The sequence below is a fragment of the Erpetoichthys calabaricus genome, chromosome 11, assembly GCF_900747795.2.
Source record: "Erpetoichthys calabaricus chromosome 11, fErpCal1.3, whole genome shotgun sequence".
NCBI lineage: Eukaryota > Metazoa > Chordata > Cladistia > Polypteriformes > Polypteridae > Erpetoichthys > Erpetoichthys calabaricus.
Window position 1 is genome coordinate 115448105 of NC_041404.2, and position 20892 is coordinate 115468996.

The window sequence follows — 20892 nt, forward strand, 5'->3', positions numbered from 1 at the left end:
TGTGACCTAAATGATGTTACGGACTATACAATGAAGGTAATACTCCTGATTGCTCCCTATTACGAGTTCATTTTGTTTTACTCTTTCACAATCCCTAAATTCTTACTTCATAAAATCAGAATGATGTTGAGGTCTAGGTTAATCTGTTTCATTAGTGATTTTTTTTATTAATGTATCTTCAACTGTTCATCTTTTTTTGTTCTTATTCTTGATGGTGTAATAATTCCTGACAAGCAGGGCCAGCACTGTCATTTTTGCCACCCTACGCAAAGTTGTAAGTGGCACTCCCGAAAGGCCAGTCATATGACTCTCTTCTACAACATAAGAGCTTCATAAAAGTAGGATTAATGCTATTTTACCATTTGATATTTTTTTATCTTTATATAACATTTTGTTTGTAATATGGTGGTCTAAATGGATTATGAACTGATTTATAAATTCACATTCATTTATGCATTTTATGTGGACTACAGGTATATATTTGTTTCAATGAAGCTTAACATTCTTGGTAAATGATGTCAAAGAAAACTAGCAGTTTACTACATATATTAAGTAAATTAATGTGAAATTAATTTTGCTTTACTTTAAAAATATGTAAATACAAATATAACAATATACAAATTGTATATACAGTAGATCAAATGCTTGATGGTAGTTTCAATTTACAAACAGAATTGCAGTATAAAAAGTAAAAAAAAAAATAATATACTTAACTAATTTTATTTACAGGTATAAAAATACAAATCACTGAGATTTAAAACTGCTTTCTTGATTTCATCTTTGCAAACTTAGGAACAATTTATTTTAGATCCATTGTTTGGCCTCATTCATGCTCTACTGATAAGTTTGCTATAAATTACATGAATCATAACACTTATATAATATATACAGTTTAAACCACATATAAATCACATACATATGTGTATGTATGTACTTGTGTGTATGTGTGAGTGTGTGTATGGTTTTTATATTGTAGGATATAATATTTCTATAATTTCTACAAATTTCACAAATTATTCACATTCATTCTAATGCATAAAAATAAAGATTAAATTAGTAGTAATAGTAAACAGGCACAATATACACAGTATTAAATAAGCAACTCAAGAAATGTCAGAATTGTTAAGTGTGTGCTGACCAGTTCATCAATTAGATAAAACTCCAGTTTTGGGGTAGTTTTGTTATTTAGAATTCATAACTGGCACATAAACAGTCTTTCTAAAACTGCTCATAATAGCAATGCACCGTGCTTTCAAAATAAAGGAAGCAGTGGACAGAAATGTATATGCATTCGTTCAAAATCTGCATCAACACAACATCAAAATAAGGATGGTAAATAAGATAAAGAAGAAACTTGATGAAAGGGAAACAGTACTAAAACAAAAGTAAAACTACAACTTTGCATCTGAAGAAAATAAAGAAACAAAGTTCATTGAAAAGCTGAGCGCTCCGTGAAGCTCAGTACAGCAACCTGGGATTTTGGAAGACTGCCCGTAAAGGGTTGTGTTGGTCGTCAAGGTCAAACATTGCTAGTAACTGAAATATAAAACAATATTTAAACAAATTGATATTTCCTTAATTTTTAGTCGCTGGGGGGAATCTATCCAATTAGTCATTTTCTAGCTTCCTTATTTTACTTTAGAGTGTCATGGTGCTAGTCCTTATCTTGTGAAAACTGGGCATAAGAAGAGATGCAGCCTTGGATGTGGCTCCTATATGTTGAAGGGCACACATACACAATCATTCAAATGGTGCCAGTTTAAAGCCACCAGTTAACTAAACACACACTTTTTTTTTGGATTGGCAGAGTGGAATAAATAACCTAGGGGAAGGCCATGTGGATATGGGGAGAGGTGCCAGCTATTCAGACAGTTATCAATCCAAGATTTTAATTTGGTTATCCATAGCTGTAGGGCAGCATACATAACTACTGTGTCAAAATGCCACATCTATCTATCTATCTATCTATCTATCTATCTATCTATCTATCTATCTATCTATCTATCTATCTATCTATCTATCTATCTATCTATCTATCTATCTATCTATCTATCTATCTATCTATCTATGTGACAGCTTAAACCAGTCTAAATTTATTTGCAATAGGACAGAGGTCTTGAGTACAAGAGAGGAACCAAACCTGAACAAACACCGGTTAATCACAGAACACACTCAAGCACAGAGCTACACAAAGGGGAGGGGAGGTGGACAGACCTTCACCTTATGGCAACCAGCCCGACCCTCATTCCCCAATCCATACACCCTGTTCACACACACATAAAAAATATATAAACGTGCCTGTTACAATGTTCTAATAAAATAACACTCAAAACTCAAATCTATTACAAATCTAAATCCAAAAATATGTGGAAGATTAAATGCATTATTCAGAAGTGGAGTGCCACCTGTCCCACTTTAACATTATTATCAATTGCAAGGTAGAAGTCATTGAAGAATTTGGCAGAGCTAAACAAGCCTGGAAAAAAGTTAGCTGATGGAAAGATAGTGAGCACAAGCAGATCTGGTGACAAATTACTACAGTGGCGGCAAGAAAAGACAAAGGAAGTAGAAAAGAGAGGATGCATTAGCGAAGAAGAAATGAACATGGGAGGTGATCTCAACAACAAAAATGCTAGTGAAACACCTGAAGATACAGACAAGAATAGCATCATCTCAATGCTACTCCCTGCCTCCACCACTCCACAAAGGAATCTATACTAATAAAAGGCAAAGCCCTCACTGACTCACTCACTCACTGACTGACTGACTGACTGACTGACTGACTGACTGACTCACTCACTCATCACTAATTGTCCAACTTCCCGTGTAGGTGGAAGGCTGAAATTTGGCAGGCTCATTCCTTACAGCTTACTTACAAAAAGTTAGGCAGGTTTCATTTCGAAATTCTACGCGTAACGGTCATAACTGGAACCTACTTTTGTATACTGTATACGGCCATAGCGGGCAGCTCGGTTGCCGTGTGAGGCGGTTGCGTCTTGCGTCTTGCATCATCACGCCTCCCTGCGGCTGCTGCGGAAATCACCACGCCTCCCACGTAATTGACTGCCTGCCCATATAAAGCCGTTCTTCGCTGCGGTGTGTGAATTCCTTTCCTTGCTTCGCCAAGGAGGCATTCTTTTCAAAGCTTATCCACAGTTTTATAAACGAACGAGATATAAGGTCGTCCTTTTTCCTTGCTTTGCCAAGGAAGCTAAGGTGCTCTGCAGTTTTTTTGTGAAGCGGTCTTTACACATCTTTTTCGCTGTGTTATAAACGAACGAGATATAAGGCCGTCCTTTTTCCTTGCTTCGCCAAGGAAGCTAAGGTGCTCTGCAGTTTTTTTGTGAAGCGGTCTTTACACATCTTTTTCTCTGTGTTATAAACGAACGAGATATAAGGTCGTCCTTTTTCCTTGCTTCGCCAAGGAAGCTAAGGCGCTCTGCAGTTTTTTTGTGAAGCGGTCTTTACACATCTTTTTCGCTGTGTTATAAACGAACGCCATATAAGGCACATTTCATCCACGGGTTCTCCGCTGTTTTATTGTTCATTTGTTAAGATTGTTATAGTTATTGTTTAGATATTTTACACTTAGTTTATTGTTGACGTACCCATTTCCTTTATTTAATCCGTGGCTTCGCGGCTTCTCTGCTGTTGTTTTCTTCATTTATATATTTGAATTCCTTTCTTTGCCTGACTGCCTGCCCATATAAGGCGCTCCGCAGTTTATAAGGCACATTTAATCCACGGATCCTCCGCTGTTTTATTGTTCATTTGTTAAGATTGTTACAGTTATTGTGTAGATATTTTACACTTAGTTTATTTTTCACGTACTCATTTCCTTTATTTAATCTGCGGCTTCTCTGCTGTTTTTTTCTTCGTTTATATATTTGAATCCCTTTCTTTGCCTGACTGCCTGCCCATATAAGGCGCTCCGCAGTTTATAAGGCACATTTAATCCACGGGTTCTCCGCTGTTTTATTGTTCATTTGTTAAGATTGTTATAGTTATTGTGTACATATTTTACACTTAGTTTATTGTTCACGTACCCATTTCCTTTATTTAATCCGCGGCTTCTCTGCTGTTGTTTTCTTCATTTATATATTTGAATCCCTTTCTTTGCCTGACTGCCTGCCCATATAAGGCGCTCCGCAGTTTATAAGGCACATTTAATCCACGGGTTCTCCGCTATTTTATTGTTCATTTGTTAAGATTGTTATAGTTATTGTGTAGATATTTTACACTTACTTTACTGTTCACGTACCCATTTCCTTTATTTAATCCGCGACTTCTCTGCTGTTGATCAAGTACCCATTCCCTTTATTCTTCCAACTCTACCCCTATTAAAATGTCTATCGAGGTGATCACCATCAATCAAAGAACTATCACTTACCGAGTGGTGTGTATGCCCGGAGATGGCGCCTGCCTTTTCCATTCTCTGTGTTACATATTGCACAGACATATCAGGCTCACTTTTGATATCCGCAGGGACATTGTGTCTTATGTATTAAATGACTGGGACAGGTTCAAAGTGTGGACTGATGATGGTACAGGAGATAATTATACTACACAGGAGCACTATAAGACTGAAATGCTTAAGCCCTTCACCTATGGTTCTGCATGTGAGTTGATGGCTGCCGCTGAATTGTTTGGTTGTCGCTTTCAAGTATACTGAAATGACCAAATATTTTACACCTTTGGAGAACCGTCAATGCCTCTTAAACATCTTAGATTCACAGGTGACGATTTGAGTAGTGGACACTTTGATGTTTATGAATATTTCACCTCTCAAAAGATTGATGCAAAGTTATTGATGAAGCCAGTTGTATGCTTATATCGATTGACACATACCGAATGTCAGTTCAACACAAATCCAGCTCGAGCCGATTATGACAGCAGCAATCCAAGCTGTGAGAACACAGTAAAAAGGAGGCGTATCAGACGTCGTGGTAGATTTTCTGATGCAGCTAGACGGAAGCAACTTCGTGCAGCTGCCGCCAAATACTCGCACAAAAATCCACAAGTTAATAAACACGCTGTGGCTAAATACTCAGAAGCAAATCCACAAGTTCATAGGGACGCTGTGGCTAAATACTCAGAAGCAAATCCACAAGTTCATAGGGACGCTGTGGCTAAATACTCAGAAGCAAATCCACAAGTTCATAGGGACGCTGTGGCTAAATACTCGCAAGCAAATCCACAAGTTCATAGGGACGCGGTGGCTAAATACTCGCAAGCACATCCACAACTTCATAGGGACACTGTGGCTAAATACTCGCAAGCACATCCACAACTTAATAGGGACGCTGTGGCTAAATACTCGCAAGCACATCCACAAGTTAATAGGGATGCTGTCGCTAAATACTCGCAAGCAAATCCACAAGTTCATAGAGACGCTGTCGCTAAATACACAGAGGCAAATCCACAAGTTAATAGAGCTTCTGTTTCTAGATTCGATCCCAATAATGAAAAGCGGCTCATACGAAAAAAAACAGGTTTGGCTCAAAAAAGCCAATTGTGGATTTGCGTACGACCCAAACATACATTATGAGTCTGACAAAACAGTACACATTGGATCCATGGATGTTCACTGTGACTATTGTCAAGCTCAGAAGTGGAAATACGAGTCTCCTGGTTTGTGCTGTAACAGTGGTAAAGTCTCTCTCACTCCTTTACGTAAGCTTCCTGACCTTCTTCAGGGCCTGTTAAATGGCGAACATCCTCAAAGTGAGCATTTCTTGAACAATATTCGAAAGTACAACAGCACATTTCAAATGACGTCATTTGGTGCTAAACAAATCGTTGAGGGAAATTTTATGCCTTCATTTAAAGTTCAGGGACAAGTGTATCACTTGATTGGCAGTCTTTTACCTATGCCAAGTGAGGAACACAAATTTTTGCAAATTTATTTTGTCGGGAATGATGAAAAGGAAGCACAAATCCGCTGCGCTAATTTTTCTGGACTTAACATACCCCTGGTCAAGCAATTACAAAAAATGCTCCATGACTGTAACACTTACATCCAGGACTTCCACTCCACAATGGACAGTATTTCAGATAATGACAAAGACTTCAAAGTTGTCATTCACGCAGACAAATAACCATTACTTGCACACAAAGGCAGATTTAATAAACCCACAGTTCATCAAGTTGGTGTTGTCATCGTTGGGCAAACGTTCAACAATAGAGATATTGTCTTGAAAACCAGAGACAATAAACTACAACGCATTAAGGAAACCTACAGATCCTATGATGCACTTCAATATCCTCTCATGTTCTGCTATGGTGAAGACGGCTATTCTGTGTCTATACCTCAAGTTTATGCTACCAGTAAGTTACCTATGAACAAAACCGTCTCTGCAGCAAACTTCTATTCATACCACCTTATGATCAGACAACATCATGATAATACTATCCTTTTCTTCCGAACTTTATTAAATCAGTTTTTAGTTGATATGTACGCAAAAATTCAATCCGAAAGACTAAATTATATCAGACTAAATCAGAAAAAACTACAAGCTGAAAATTACGTTCACTTAAAAGATGCTATTGACAAAAACGACACTGATTTAATAGAACTTGGTCAAGCTGTGATATTACCATCTTCCTTCACTGGAGGACCTCGCTATATGCACGAGCGTACACAACACGCAATGACATACGTACGTCATTATGGCCGCCCTGACTTATTCATCACATTTACTTGCAATCCTAAATGGCCTGACATCACTGAAATTCTCCTTCCACGTCAAAAACCTCACGATCGCAACGACCTTATCAGTCGTTTATTTCATCTCAAGATTCGCAAAATGATAGACTTGCTCACGAAGAGTAACATTTTCGGCTGTACAAATTGCTACATGTACACCATAGAGTGGCAAAAGCAAGGTATTCCCCATGCACACATTCTATTGTGGCTAAAAGATAGGATTAAACCAGCTCTCATCAATCAAGTCATCCGTGCGGAAATTCCTGATCCACAGACTGACCCTGCCCTACACAAAATAGTAAAATCCACCATGATTCACGGCCCATGTGGACCTCATAATATCAACTCACCCTGCATGATCAACAGAATATGCACTAAGAAGTACCCGCGTCTGTTCATCTCAGAAACTCAGACCGGAGAAGATGGTTACCCTCAGTACCGCCGGCGCACACCTGCTGATGGAGGTCATACAATTAACATCAAAGGATTATATATCGACAACAGATGGGTGGTCCCTTATAGTCCTGTGCTGTCCCGCTTCTTCAATGCTCACATCAATGTCGAATTTTGCACTTCAGTAAAACCAATCAAATACATCTGCAAGTATGTTAACAAAGGAAGTGACCAGGCAGTATTTACAATACAAAATGAAAATGACGAAGTATCTCGATACGAAGCTGGTCGTTACATTAGTAGCTCTGAAGCAGCCTGGCGCATTTTCTGTTTTCCCATTCACGAACGTTTCCCTCCAGTCGTTCATCTTGCTGTGCATCTTGAGAACGGACAAAGAATTTATTTCACAGAAGCCAATATTGCCGATAAGTACACAATCCACCACAAACCACCCTTTTAGCATTCTTTGACCTTTGTAAACACGATGATTTTGCAAAACAACTTCATTATAATGAAATTCCATCATATTATGTGTGGGCAAACAACATGTTTCGTCGAAGGAAACTGGGCAACCCTGTACCAGGACATTCGGGAGTGAAAAAGGATAATGTACTGGGACGGGTCTACACTGTACACCCGAATAACTCTGAATGCTACCATCTTTGACTGCTGCTCAACAAAATCACAGGTCCCACATCTTTCAAATCTCTCAGAACAGTTGATGGTGTCCTACATCCGACCTATAAGTCAGCCTGCAGGGCACTCGGTTTATTACATGACGATATCAACTGGGACGAGACTCTACAGGAAGCTGCTCTGTCTCGCTCACCTCAAAAGATCCGTGAACTGTTTGCTGTCATGTTGGTGTTCTGCCCAATGGAAAACCCCTTAAACCTATAGGAAAAACATAAAGACAGCATAGCAGAAGATATTAGGAGACAGACTGAAAGAGATCATATACGAACAGAAGTCCACCAGTGGTTAAATTTGATCTATAACAACTGTCTACAGTTGCTTGAAAACTACGTAATTGGTATTGGAGGTCAATCTCTTCATCATTACGGTTTGCCTTCACCTTTAACAGAACTGGCACAACTTACGTCAAATCCCGAGTACTTGAAAGAGACATCTTACAACACCTCGCAATTGGCCAATATAGTCACAAATAACGAGCGTTTGCTAAATAGTGACCAAAAGTCAGTTTATGACCAAATCATGAGCAGCGTTGCGTCAGCCACTGGCACGGTGTTTTTCCTTGATGCTCCAGGAGGAACTGGTAAGACATTCCTAATAAACCTTCTCCTTGCAAAAATCCGAGCAAAACATAACATTGCCATAGCTGTGGCTTCTTCTGGCATTGCTGCAACTCTTCTAGAGGGTGGCAGAACTGCTCATTCAGCTTTCAAGCTGCCTCTGAACCTCAACCATACTGAATCCCCCATGTGTAACATATCAAAGCAGAGCAACATGGCTGAAGTTCTGCAACATTGTCAGCTTATTGTCTGGGATGAATGCACTATGGCACACAGAGCAGGTATTGAGGCTTTAGACAGGACCCTCCAAGACATCCGAAACACCAACAAACTTATGGGAGGCTTGACAGTGTTACTGGCTGGAGACTTCCGCCAAACCCTACCAGTCGTGCCCAGAGGAACACGTGCTGATGAAGTTAAAGCATCTCTGAAATCTTCATACCTATGGCCGCAAATCAATGTTGTTACTTTAAAAATAAACATGAGAGTTCATTTGAAAGGCGACAAAAAAGTCGAGGAGTTCTCTGCTCTTCTGATGAGTATAGGTGATGGCACCTTCATACAAAAAAATCGTAAAATAAATATTCCTACAAATCTCTGTCTCATCGTGAATACCTTACAAAGCCTTCTTCAAAATGTTTACCCCAATCTACGAAATCTCCACCAAAATGACATGTCATGGTTAAGAGAGAGAGCTATCCTGACACCAAAAAATGACATGACTATGACTAAAAACCACATTTTACTTCAAGAACTGCCTTCAGAACCAAAAACATATCAATCTGTTGATTCAGTTGTAGAAGTAGAAGACGTGGTACATTATCCGATAGAGTTTCTCAACACTCTAAATCCTCCAGGCACTCCTGAGCATAATCTCATTTTGAAGGTTGGGCACCAATAATGTTACTGAGAAACTTACAGCCACCAAAACTTTGTAACGGCACAAGACTTCAGGTCACATCTCTACAAAACAACCTGATTGAAGCAACTATTTTTACTGGCAGTGCCTCAGGTGACACAGTTTTTATTCATCACATCCCCGTTATACCATCTAATCTCCCATTTCAATTCAAACGCGTTCAATTTCCAGTAAGGCTCTGCTTCGCAATGACAATTATTAAGTCTCAAGGACAAACACTACAAAAGGTTGGCATTGATTTGAGGCAGGATTTCTTTTCACATGGCCAACTGTATGTTGCATGCTCAAGAGTAAGCTCAGCACACAGCTTGGTCATATTACAACCGGAGGGACGAACTGACAACGTCGTATACAAAGAGATCCTTAACAAATAATTATTTGTATATTTTCCCTCAGTTTAAAAATGTTTACTTTTTTCTTAATTAAAATATTCAGCCAGTATTTCGCTGCTGCGAAGCGCGGGTATTTTGCTAGTCCTTACAATACAACAACAAAGCCACACGTCCATAACCACAGTCCAGCCATGGGCCCCACTTATCCCTTGAGATGGCTTTCCTCATGCACACTCAACTACCTACAGGAAGGCCCAAGCAGACACAGGTAGAATATATTGTGAACAGGCTGAACGCACCCCCAAGGAGACGTGGTCGCTCCTCTGAAACCCCCTCTTAAACGATGATTCAATGGGAAACAAATACAATTATTGACCTCCTCTTTGCTAGATCAGCTGCAGGCTTGTCGCTGCTGCCGTGCTGCGTGATCTACATCTCGTACGGTGCTCCGAACATTTAAAAGCCTGTACTGCAGCTGTCCTTTTGTCTCACTGCCTTGTCTCTCTTCACCCCCAGACATCCTCTGGTCCTGTTGGGGCTCCCGCTCTCATGGAGCGCCCCTATGAAGAGGAAGATTTTCTATTCTTTTAATTGAGAGACGGAGCTGTGCCCTCCATGTACACATGGAGCTCGATTCACTACTGAAAGAGACTTGTGTTTGTTTGAAGTGTTTGAATAAAGTTTTGTCTCTAGAATCTCCTGAGTGTATCTGTGTAACTTTGTGACCCAAGCGTGACAATATAAACAACGTGCTGGCGGCTACCTGGTTCAGGATTGGACTTAGGACTCTGCACCTGTGAGGCAGCAATGCTAATCACTGCACCATCATGCCTCATTTTGAAGACCTTTTTTGTCAGTTTTAACTGTAGCTGCATTTAGATAAAACATACTCCACAGGACCTGCACACAGTACAGCAGCTGAGACAAAATCAATTATGCATTGCCTTTTCATTCTAATTAGAAAATCTAATGAACAGCTAAAGTACTCACTTCAGGAGTGTTTTCTTCCACAGAAGTGAGATATGGAGTGTTATAAAACACAGGATCCAGATTTCGGACATCTTCAACATTAATAACAAGAAATGTTGTGGCATTTAGTGCTTTTGGTGGATGGCAGCTTGATACACTACTATCCTGAAAGAGAAAAATATTAAAGACTATCAATGATGTTTCTTCTACAAATGCAAAAATAACTCCAATTCAGTTTAAATTTTCTAATAATCACTTAAGCTTTATTTTGCATAGCACATTTCTAATCAAACATTGTTATAAAATGTTTAACAAGAACATTGGACACAATACAAATAAATTGTTTGATAGTTACAGGGATATATTGGATTTATTGCAAAAACATTAAAGTAACAATTCAAAACATTTGAAACCTTTACACCTATTATTCAGTTATTTTAACAGCACCTTAAAGAGGAGGATTTCACCGCTGTTAAATTAACTTATTACCAATAACACATATGAACATATTATTCCGTTCTGAAAATGTTTGAATACTTCAGTTACATGATTATGTCCTATCCTAACCATCTGCAGCCTTGTCTGTCTTAAGCAACTGTGGGAAAAACTCTTTTCATAAATGCAAAAATTCCTATAAGTTTAATTTTATATACAGTAATTTAGGTCATTCCCAATATACAGTATTAATGCAACAGTCAACAGTAGTATTTATATAGTTCTTCAAAAACCTAGAGTTTTAAATTTCGGTTAATAGTTTAAATTTAGTCTTTAAAAATAAGAAAAGCAGACCAGAATACACTGATGTACAAGAACAACTGTATCTTCAGTTCATCATCATCATCATCATCATCATCACCATCTTTACTCCAGTTATCCCATGAAGGGTCATAGTAGCATCACACTAAGCTGGCTTGACCAGGCCACCCAATCCTCAATAACTCCTATCAAACACATTTTGGAGATATGGTCCCTGCAGCACGTCCTGAGTCTGCCCTCAGGTCTTCTTTGAGTGAATAGTGCCTTATACACAGAGATAGGTAGTAATGAGTTACATTTACTCTGTTACATTTACTTGAGAAACTTTTTTAAAAAATTGTACTTCTAAGAGTAGTTTTACTGCACTATACTTTTTACTTTTACTTGAGTACATTTGTGAAGAAGAAACACTACTCTTTCTCCAATACATTGGGCAACACTCGACTCATTACTTTTTTCCATTTACACATTAGATACGCTATATTTTTGCCAGAGAGAAGTCGCCAGTGGATCTACTGCACAACTGTTTCACCAATCAGACGTAGCAACAATAATCACATGACTACATTTCACCAATCAGACTTAGCAACAATAATCACATGACTCCATTTCACCAATTAGACATAGCCATGCAGTCACATGACCACACACAAACTTCCTGTGTCTGCAGCCTGTGAGAGACTTTTTAGTCCCTTTTTAGCCCCTCCTGTTCACTGCTAAACGGTCACAGCTTCACTGCAAGAACCTTGAGAGCCAACTGCTGCTGAAGCTTAACCATCACTTCACTGAGTGAAGAACAAGCACGTTTTAACCAAACATGCACAGACACAAACAGTCAAGGTAAAGTGAGACTTCTTGTACGTGCACAAGCTGCCTTGTTCTAATGTTATTTTCTATCAGCTGTGCTATTTGGAGAGGAAGTGTGTGACGATGCCGGTCCCCTACAGACTCCCTCTTCCCACATGGGAGTCTGCTGAACCCACACCGTCGATAGTTATGACCGAGATGAGCTGACATATGAGGATAATTCATTGACGAGGCCAGAGGATAGTGGAAAAGTGCTCAAGTGCTTTTATTAAAAATCAGTCAAAACAAAAGTAAAATCAACAAAAGTGTCAATGGTGCAGTGTTCTAAAAAAACAGTACAGTGGAACCTCAGTTCACGAACATCTCGGAACACATACAAATCAGTTTATGACCAAAAAGTTTTCCAAACTTTAGCATCTGTTCACGACCACACACTCGGTATACGAACAAGCCAGTTTCCCTTTCAGCTTGTGCGCGCCGATGATTTCCGCATGTGTTCAGTCTCTCCCTGTGCATTCCCTGTGCAGCAAGCAAGAGAGAGAGAGAGAGTGAGCGAGAGAGAGTGCGACACACACACAAATACTGGCGCGCGCAAGAGAGAGACACACACACACAGGCGCGCGTGAGAAAGGGACACACACACACACAGGCATGCGAGAGAGACACACACACATACAGGTGCACAAGAAAGACACACACACGGGCGCGCAAGAGAGAGAGAGAGAGAGAGAGCGAGCGAGAGGGGGCTGGATGCATAAGGCAGAGAAGGCGGTTAAAGAATGCACCTGGCTTGTTTTTGTTTTCACTTCTGTTTATAGCGATTGGTTTGTAGCGTGCATTGTTGCAATGTTACTTTTCTTGGTGGTTTATTAAATTACGGATTTTTCAAATGTTCATTTTTTTCCCTGTGCTTAAAACTCATTAAAAAAGTGTTTTTAGCGAGCGGATCGTAGCGCTATAGCGCGAACTCTTGCAGTGTTAGTTTTCTCTGTTGTTCAAGGTTTTCTCAGTGTTATTCAATGTTTTTACATTTAGTTTACTATTACTCTGTGCATATTGTGGTATAATTAACAATATTTGTGCTTAAAAACTTTTAAAAAAATATATTTACATATAGTTTGTACGGTCTGGAACAGATAATTTGTATTTACATACAATCCTATAGTAGAAATTACTTCGGTTCACAACCAAATCGGGTTATGACCAGAGTTTTGGAACGAATTATGGTCGTGAACCGAGGTTCCACTGTACATATATAAATCCATAAAAATTATTGTGAAAAGTGGGGATAAAAAAAATCAATAAATAAATCCGTTAAAAATCTGAGGTTAAAATGCAGACTAACTCCTCCTGATCTCAGCCCACCTCCTTGTCATTCTCCCTGGCTCACCCATTGCTCGTGTAGCTGGAGGAGACTCCTTTAGGCCAGAATGTTTGAGGTCGGCTCTCCTCCCTTCTTTCTTCACGCTCATGTGGTCGCACCTCGGAAGCCTAGGGAGGGCACCTGCCTTGCTTGCCACACTCCACCCGAATGTTCAGTGGGTCGAACTAGCCCCTAGACCGCCATAGCTAACACTCTTCAATGGGGCCCTAGCTCGCTCTGCTTCCTCCCTCCAGGTGGCCAGATCGTCGTTCCCAAGCCTGCCTTTCATGTCTTTTAACCTCTTTTCTCCTTTTCTTTGATTCCCCCTTCTTTTTTTATGCCGACCCGTATATATACACTCCCGTCTCCGTGGGCCTTAATCACATGCCGCAGGAAGCCAATGAAGCAACTGAGAACGATCGCACTGGGTGCAACTCTCTCCAACTACCTCATTAATTCCCCGAGGTCGTGCAACTGCGCCCACAGAGAGTGACAGGGCTTTATGGATTTGAAACTGGCCTTTTTTTTTTTTTGAAGCCGCGGACCCGCTTCACCACAAAGTGAATATGCAGTATTATACTGTCAGTGTACAGCATATCTTGTCACTGTCAGTAGTTTGCACTGTTCAAACATACATGTTACCTACTGTAGGTACTGGCTTCAAAAGCTTTGTTGTGAAAAACTGAGATTTGGAACTTTGTGTTATTTGCGCATCTTTATTTTGTAAAGATATTATTTATTTTTACTCATTTTTTATTTTATTATTTGGAAATAACAGAATTTGCACATTATTTTATATTTTGTCTGTCTTATTACAACATTTCTAAAAAATAAATCATTTATTATGTTCAAACAGTTACTCAGTACTTTAGTAGTCTTTTCACCAAATACTTTTTTACTCTTACTTGAGTAATTTTTTGGATGACTACTTTTTACTTCTACTTGAGTAATATTATTTTGAAGTAACGCTAATCTTACTTGAGTACAATTTTTGGCTACTCTACCCACCTCTGCTTGTATACTTCCCATAGGAGGCATTAAGTGGGAATTCTAACTATACACCCAAAGTACCTCAACTGTAGCCTCTCAATCCAGAAGACCAGTGGGTTGACTCCAGGGTCTTCCTGTACTGTTGAGCTCCCCACTCTTTCATAGAGACTGACCCCTGGAACTTTGTGAAGGAACCAAAGGGATTTGATGGACTGAATGAACTTCTCTCATTTGCCAAATTTCTTATGTTCTTATATTCTAACCTTCATTTGGCTGCTTATATATGCAATATCATTCTTTCAGTAACCACCCTGAACTTGTGATGTCAGGCAAGGATCAGATGTAGACTAACAAGTAAACTGAAAGCTTTGTCTGAGGGCTTAGCTCCCACTTCACCCTGCCAATCCAGCATAAAACTTTGTAAAAACCTCTGTTGCTGAACCAATTTGCCTCCCAATGTCATAATCATCTCACCCCTTACTTGTGAACAAGACCATAAGATACTTAAACTTCTCCATTTGACTCCACAGATTTTAACCCCTTATCTGAAGAGACAGTCTTGTGACTCATTGAAACCCAATTTTTATGCTGAGTGAATCCTCTAATGAGAAATAAATAGAATGTGCATGAATATCTGGGAGCTGTTATTGACAAATGGCTTTACATTTTTTATTTTCTATGCAATTCAAAGGTTGTGGCTTGTTGTGCAATCCTGTTGGACATCTTTGTACTTGGTATGTTGATTTGTCTTAATATTTACTATAAATTTGAGGTAGTCACACAAATATCATTGCTGAAGTTGCACTAAAGCTTCAGAAGTGCAATAAGAAATACCAGGTAATTTTATTTTTCACTTTACCATCATTTAACTGCATGCAAAACCGTATCACATATGGACAGAAATGTTTCTATAACTACATACAGAACGTGTATGGAGAAACCATTGGACTTGTCAGTCATGCATCAAATGTTTTAATGTACCATCAGTTTTCACTTACTTCAGCAAATATCTTCAGTCTGTAGTTGGGACCCTTAGAATTATAGTCCAGTGCACCATTCAGTCTGACTGACCCATTATTCTGAATGGCAAAAAGGCCTCTGTTTTTAGAGTCATCTGGAATAACCTGTGAAGCACAAACATGGATATATTATTTAAAAAAAAATAATATACACCTATAGTGCTTACCTGAAGTCTTGTTTGTTCATAAATACCTCAGTGATGGAGAGATATATTGGACTTGGAAGATCCAAATCAGTGACATTGACTCTGAATATTTCTGTCCAGTTTGATACATCCTGTGTAAAAAAAAATAAACAAAAATAATAATACTTAACCTCCTTGGTGTTAAGCCTGAGCGTGACTCGGATTCAGAATTCTGTGCAATTATGGTTAAGCATGAGTCATACGCAGGGTGATCTTTAATGATCTACTTCACATTTATAAGCCTGAATAACACTTGGGACAGTATTCTACTGCCATCTAGTGGATGAAATAACATCAGAAGCATTTGCCACTCTCAGGCAATTCATCAATATTTATGAGTGATATGGAGTCTCCAACATAAAACATAAAGACAAATGAAAAGCTGCAAAGGCAGTTTTGGAATGAACTGAAAGTGAAGCAGTGCTTGAATAATAATAATAATAATAATTCATTACATTTATATAGCGCTTTTCTCAGTACTCAAAGCGCTAGTGATTATGATGTGAATTCCTCATCAGATACTAGCACAGAAAGTGAAACTACTGCATGATATGGCAGTGCACAGCCATACCATCATAATGTGCTTGGCGATTTCAGTCATGTAAAGCTTTATCCTGGTGTGACAATAGCTGCATAAGAAAAACTGATGAAGTGCAAGGACAAGTAAGATATTAGTCCCCTAAGCGGTGTTCACAATGGGGCAACTGTCAACGTTCATATCTGTGGAAATGTGGAAGTCACTAAGCCTGGCGCTGTGGTAGTCTGGCATAACATATGTGCTGCATCAATTGTGCGGATCAGGCACTGACATTCTACCCTCTCAAATACAAGAAACAGAAAAAAAGTTAAGAGAAGTGTGCAAAGAAACATATATCTACTGTCCCAATTGCAACTTTGTTGACTGTTTTAAAACATATCATACAAAGGACATGTAATAAATCTGCATCAGCACAGCAGTGAGGATTAGACATAGGTTTTCTATTGTGTTTGTGTTGACATTTTGGAATTTGCATGTTTCTGTTACACATAATAACATTTTTTATTGTTGGAGAAAAATTCAATGTTTTTGGCTCATTTTTCTCGAGGTAAACATAATGCTAAGGAGTTATACTCTTCCTTTTTTGTGACATCAACTGTTATCAACTGTCTACAAATTGTATCCAGTCTGATACACTCTGTATTTATAAATTACTTTACTGGAATAAGAATACTTAAAATAAGTAAGTCTGTTCCTATTCTATTTTCTTACCTAATTTTTCATTGAACAATTATAGTTGATCAGTTTTCTTAATTAAGGGTACTTCTTTTGTGATTAAAGTAAGATTCAGAATTCCAAAACAATACTTGAAGCAGTCCACGGCATAGCATATTAGAACAATTGTGACACTAACAAGTCACAACAACAACAGGCTTGTCCATCCTATCTACATTAGTTAATATTTGAAGTTCTACTCTCCACCACACATTTATTCCATGTGCTTTGGCTTATTTGCATGAAGAAAAACCTTCCAACATTTGATCAAAATCTAACCTTAACAAACATTTAACCGTGTCCCTGTGTACTTGAATTTATTTTAAAGTATGAGCCATGATCCACTGTACTAATTCCTTTCAAAATTTTGAAAACTTCAATCATGTTACCTCTTAATCTACATTTTCTTAAACTGAAAAAGTTTAACTTCTGCAGTCTTTCCATACAGCTCAGACCTCCTAGTCCTGAAATGAGCCTACACACTCTCTTCTGGACTTTCTGAAGTGCTGCTTTTTCTTTTTTTGCAATATACATACCGCAACTGTACACAGTACTCCAGATGAGGTCTGACTAGAGCATTATTTAATGTACTTGAAGTATTGCCTTCTTTGACCTGTACTGCACACATCATGATGTATGACCTAACAACCTATTAACCTTTTTGTTTGCTTCTGTAGACTGTCTGGATGTAGATAGTGGTGAGTACACTATGACTCCAACATCCTTCTCATAAGTGGTACTTTCATGTTTCAGACGTCTAATTATGTATTCAAATCTAACATTTCTACTTCCTACATGTAATATCATACATTTACTTACATTAAACTTCATCTGTCATGAATCTTCCCAAGCCTTTAACCTGTCCAAGTACTTCTGTAACAATTTAGCTGATTATCTGCCCTTCCACCTAGTTTGTTATCATCTGCAAACTTAACCAGCTTATTGATTAGATTCTTGCCCAGACTGTTTGTATATAAAAAGAGCAACTGGCTCAGCACTGATCCCTGTGTGACATCAATTTCAACATCTCCTAATTTTGAAAATGTTTCCCTTATTACCATATCACTTTGCTATCTGTGTTTGAATCAATTGTTTCTACCCACCTACACACTGCACCTTATCTAAAAAACTTCTCTAAATCCAATTAAATAATATCATATGCAGCTCTCTCATCGTATGATTTTGTTGCTTCCTTACAGAATTCCAGTTTATTAGTGAAAATGACCTTCCCCATCTGAACCCATGTAGTACCCAGCTCGGTGTAAACATACACTATTACTTCACTTATCCACTTTGAGCAGAGAGCAACAAACCGCATGAGGCAGTGTGATGCCCAGGTTCCCGCAACACGCATTACCACCTTGAACCCAGGTCACCAAACGTCATGACGCTGAGATGGACTAGGCAATGAGGACACAACATACAGCAAGAAGAGGTGCAAACTGCACAGTGCTTATATTCCAGTTCCATAAAACCAGTGCTCACTCTGAGAGTTAAATTCCAGTCAATAAATAATCTGAAAAGCAAAAACAAATATTACAAGTGGAATAAAATTTGGACTCCTCTTTCTTCTATTCCTGGGTGCCTTTTTAAAAATGTTCAGCCCCAGCTCACCTGCCAGTTATACTCAGCTTGGTGCTGAGATAGGCCTATGCGTTCAGCCTTTAAAAATCTGACTTGCACCCCAAGCCAGTCAAAGCTGTGATGTCCCAAGTTCAGCTCCACCATCCTACCACCTTCTCCCTCAGGCATCTTCAGAGCCCCGTTGGTTACTACTGCTCCCAAGGTGCTAAGGAGGAGCAGCCTGGCCCCATCTGCTCACTCCTCTTGCTTGCTCAATTCTCTCTCACTCTCTTTCAGCCAAAGCCTGCTTTCTAATTTTTGGATCTTCCCCAACACTTTCCACCAGCTGTCTTTATGCTTGTTTGGGTGTAATGCCCTAATTACGACCTGCAGACTGCTGTTCTAGAACTAAACTAATCAAGCAATAAGCTCACCTCTACACCAATCTCCCTTTGGTCACTCAGCCCTGCAACTGCTTGAATTTACCAAGCCCTAAACGCACTGTTTCTATTTAAAAAAAATCCACACACTGTCACCAGCCCCTAACATGCATCACCACAGGCAAAGGCACCCGTATGACACAAAGTTCCCTTCTGCCCAGGGTATATTTAACATACACTGCCTTAGAAAGACAAACAATATTATTAAAGACTTCAGCCATCCTGCACAATCACTTTACTCCTCGCAAGCAGAACAGGACCTTTAGCAATTGAACCACTGGAAGTGAAGAGAAGTCATAAGATGACTCAACTTACACTGACAGCTGCACAAATGTTTATTGTAGATATTATATTTAATACATGTTGTTGTATTCATTGGTACTAGTACTGTAATACAGTCACTAGTCTGTAGGAGACTTGAAGTAGTGTAGATGTTACTCTTTCAGGTACAGGCTTCATTTGCTATGACTTGAAGTAGTGTAGATGTTCCTCTTTCAGGTACAGGTTTCATTTGCTATGACGTACTACTGAAGAGCCACATCTCATTATTACATGTCAGAGTAACAAAAGTGAGAGACATGTGCTTTGCATCATAGATGTTACAAGCAAAGATTATAGGTGGTAAAACTTGAAAGCTGAGTCCTATCTCCAAAAATGTTGGTTCAATGAACTTTAGCCAGTAGATACAGATACACCTTTTTGACTCTGTTTATAATGTTTACTTTGGTTTGGAGTAGGGACGGGGATAATATCTCACCTCTAAGACATCTTTAATGTATGGGACTCCATTAAATATTGGAGGATTGTCATTTGCATCATTTACAATTATTGTAAACTGTTTAGTGATCTATAAAAAAAGAAAGAAAATTAGAAAACAGAGAAATAGCAAGCAGAAATTTAAAAAACATTGTAATAACTGTACAATTTTACTGAGAGACATAAAAACAGTTATTTGTTCATTTAATTTCGTTTGAGAAGCACTTGAATTACCGAATCTCTAAGGTTTTAGTGGATTGTGTGTTCAGACTAAACTATATAAATACCATCTTTCTGAAGTTTCAGAAGACTTTTGGATGCTGGCATCCAAATAGATAAGGTTTTGATAAGTTTATGTGTTCATAACCAGTAACACAGCTAAGACAAACCAATTTTAAGAATTTTACACTTCTAATTTCATAGCTTTAGCCAAGAATATAGCATTTACAGATTTACTTTTGTAGCTCCTTAAGAGATTGGGTACCAGCATATCCTACTTTACCATCCATCCATCCATTTGCCAACCCGCTGAATCCGAACACAGGGTCACGGGGGTCTGCTGGAGCCAATCCCAGCCAACACAGGGCACAAGGCAGGAAACAATCCTGGGCAGGGTGCCAACCCACTGCAGCCTACCTTACCAGACAGACATTTTTATTGAAATAAAAAAGGTTTTTATTTGGCACTAACCACAGTAACTGTCAAAGACAGGTAACAGAATAAATAATAAATATTTTCCATCTCTTGCCTTCCTCCATATTTGTGTTTGTGAACATCTGTTCCTTGGCGTTCCCTCTCTTGTGCGCATTTCCTGACTGCTCCTCAGGCTCTGTCTATTTTCAAAGCTCTGTTCTCACCTCCTGTCTGATTTTATCCTTGCCATCTTTGAAGGCAACTCTCTCTGAATGCCTCATACGCCTATACTCCTCATCATGCATCTCACACTCGCACTTCCTCTTTTGTCACATCACCAAATCCAAACTGACCTAGCAGATTGCTCAGAGGGACTGGACATAGAGACTTTAGTGTTTTATTATGTAGCAGATTAGAGTTAATTAGTCTGTTCATAACTCATAATATATATTCTTTTGAGTTCAACAAACATTAAAATTTACTCACAGGATCGTGAATCTGATCTGTAATACTCAATGTTACATCAAAGTTTCCCATATTCTGAAATAAACAACAA

At 38.8% G+C, this 20892-nt stretch overlaps 1 protein-coding gene across 1 annotated transcript in view; it reads right to left on the bottom strand.

Moving 5' to 3' along the window:
- cdhr2 (cadherin related family member 2) overlaps positions 1-20892 on the bottom strand; it is a 170653-nt gene that overhangs the window by 91297 nt on the left and 58464 nt on the right. Inside the window, exons 5-9 of the mRNA XM_051934136.1 lie at positions 20823-20876; positions 19705-19794; positions 15701-15784; positions 15487-15612; positions 10594-10737 (exon numbers count right to left, since the gene is read on the bottom strand). Coding sequence (XP_051790096.1) covers positions 10594-10737; positions 15487-15612; positions 15701-15784; positions 19705-19794; positions 20823-20876 — 498 coding nt within the window. The remainder of the gene's footprint in view (positions 1-10593; positions 10738-15486; positions 15613-15700; positions 15785-19704; positions 19795-20822; positions 20877-20892) is intronic.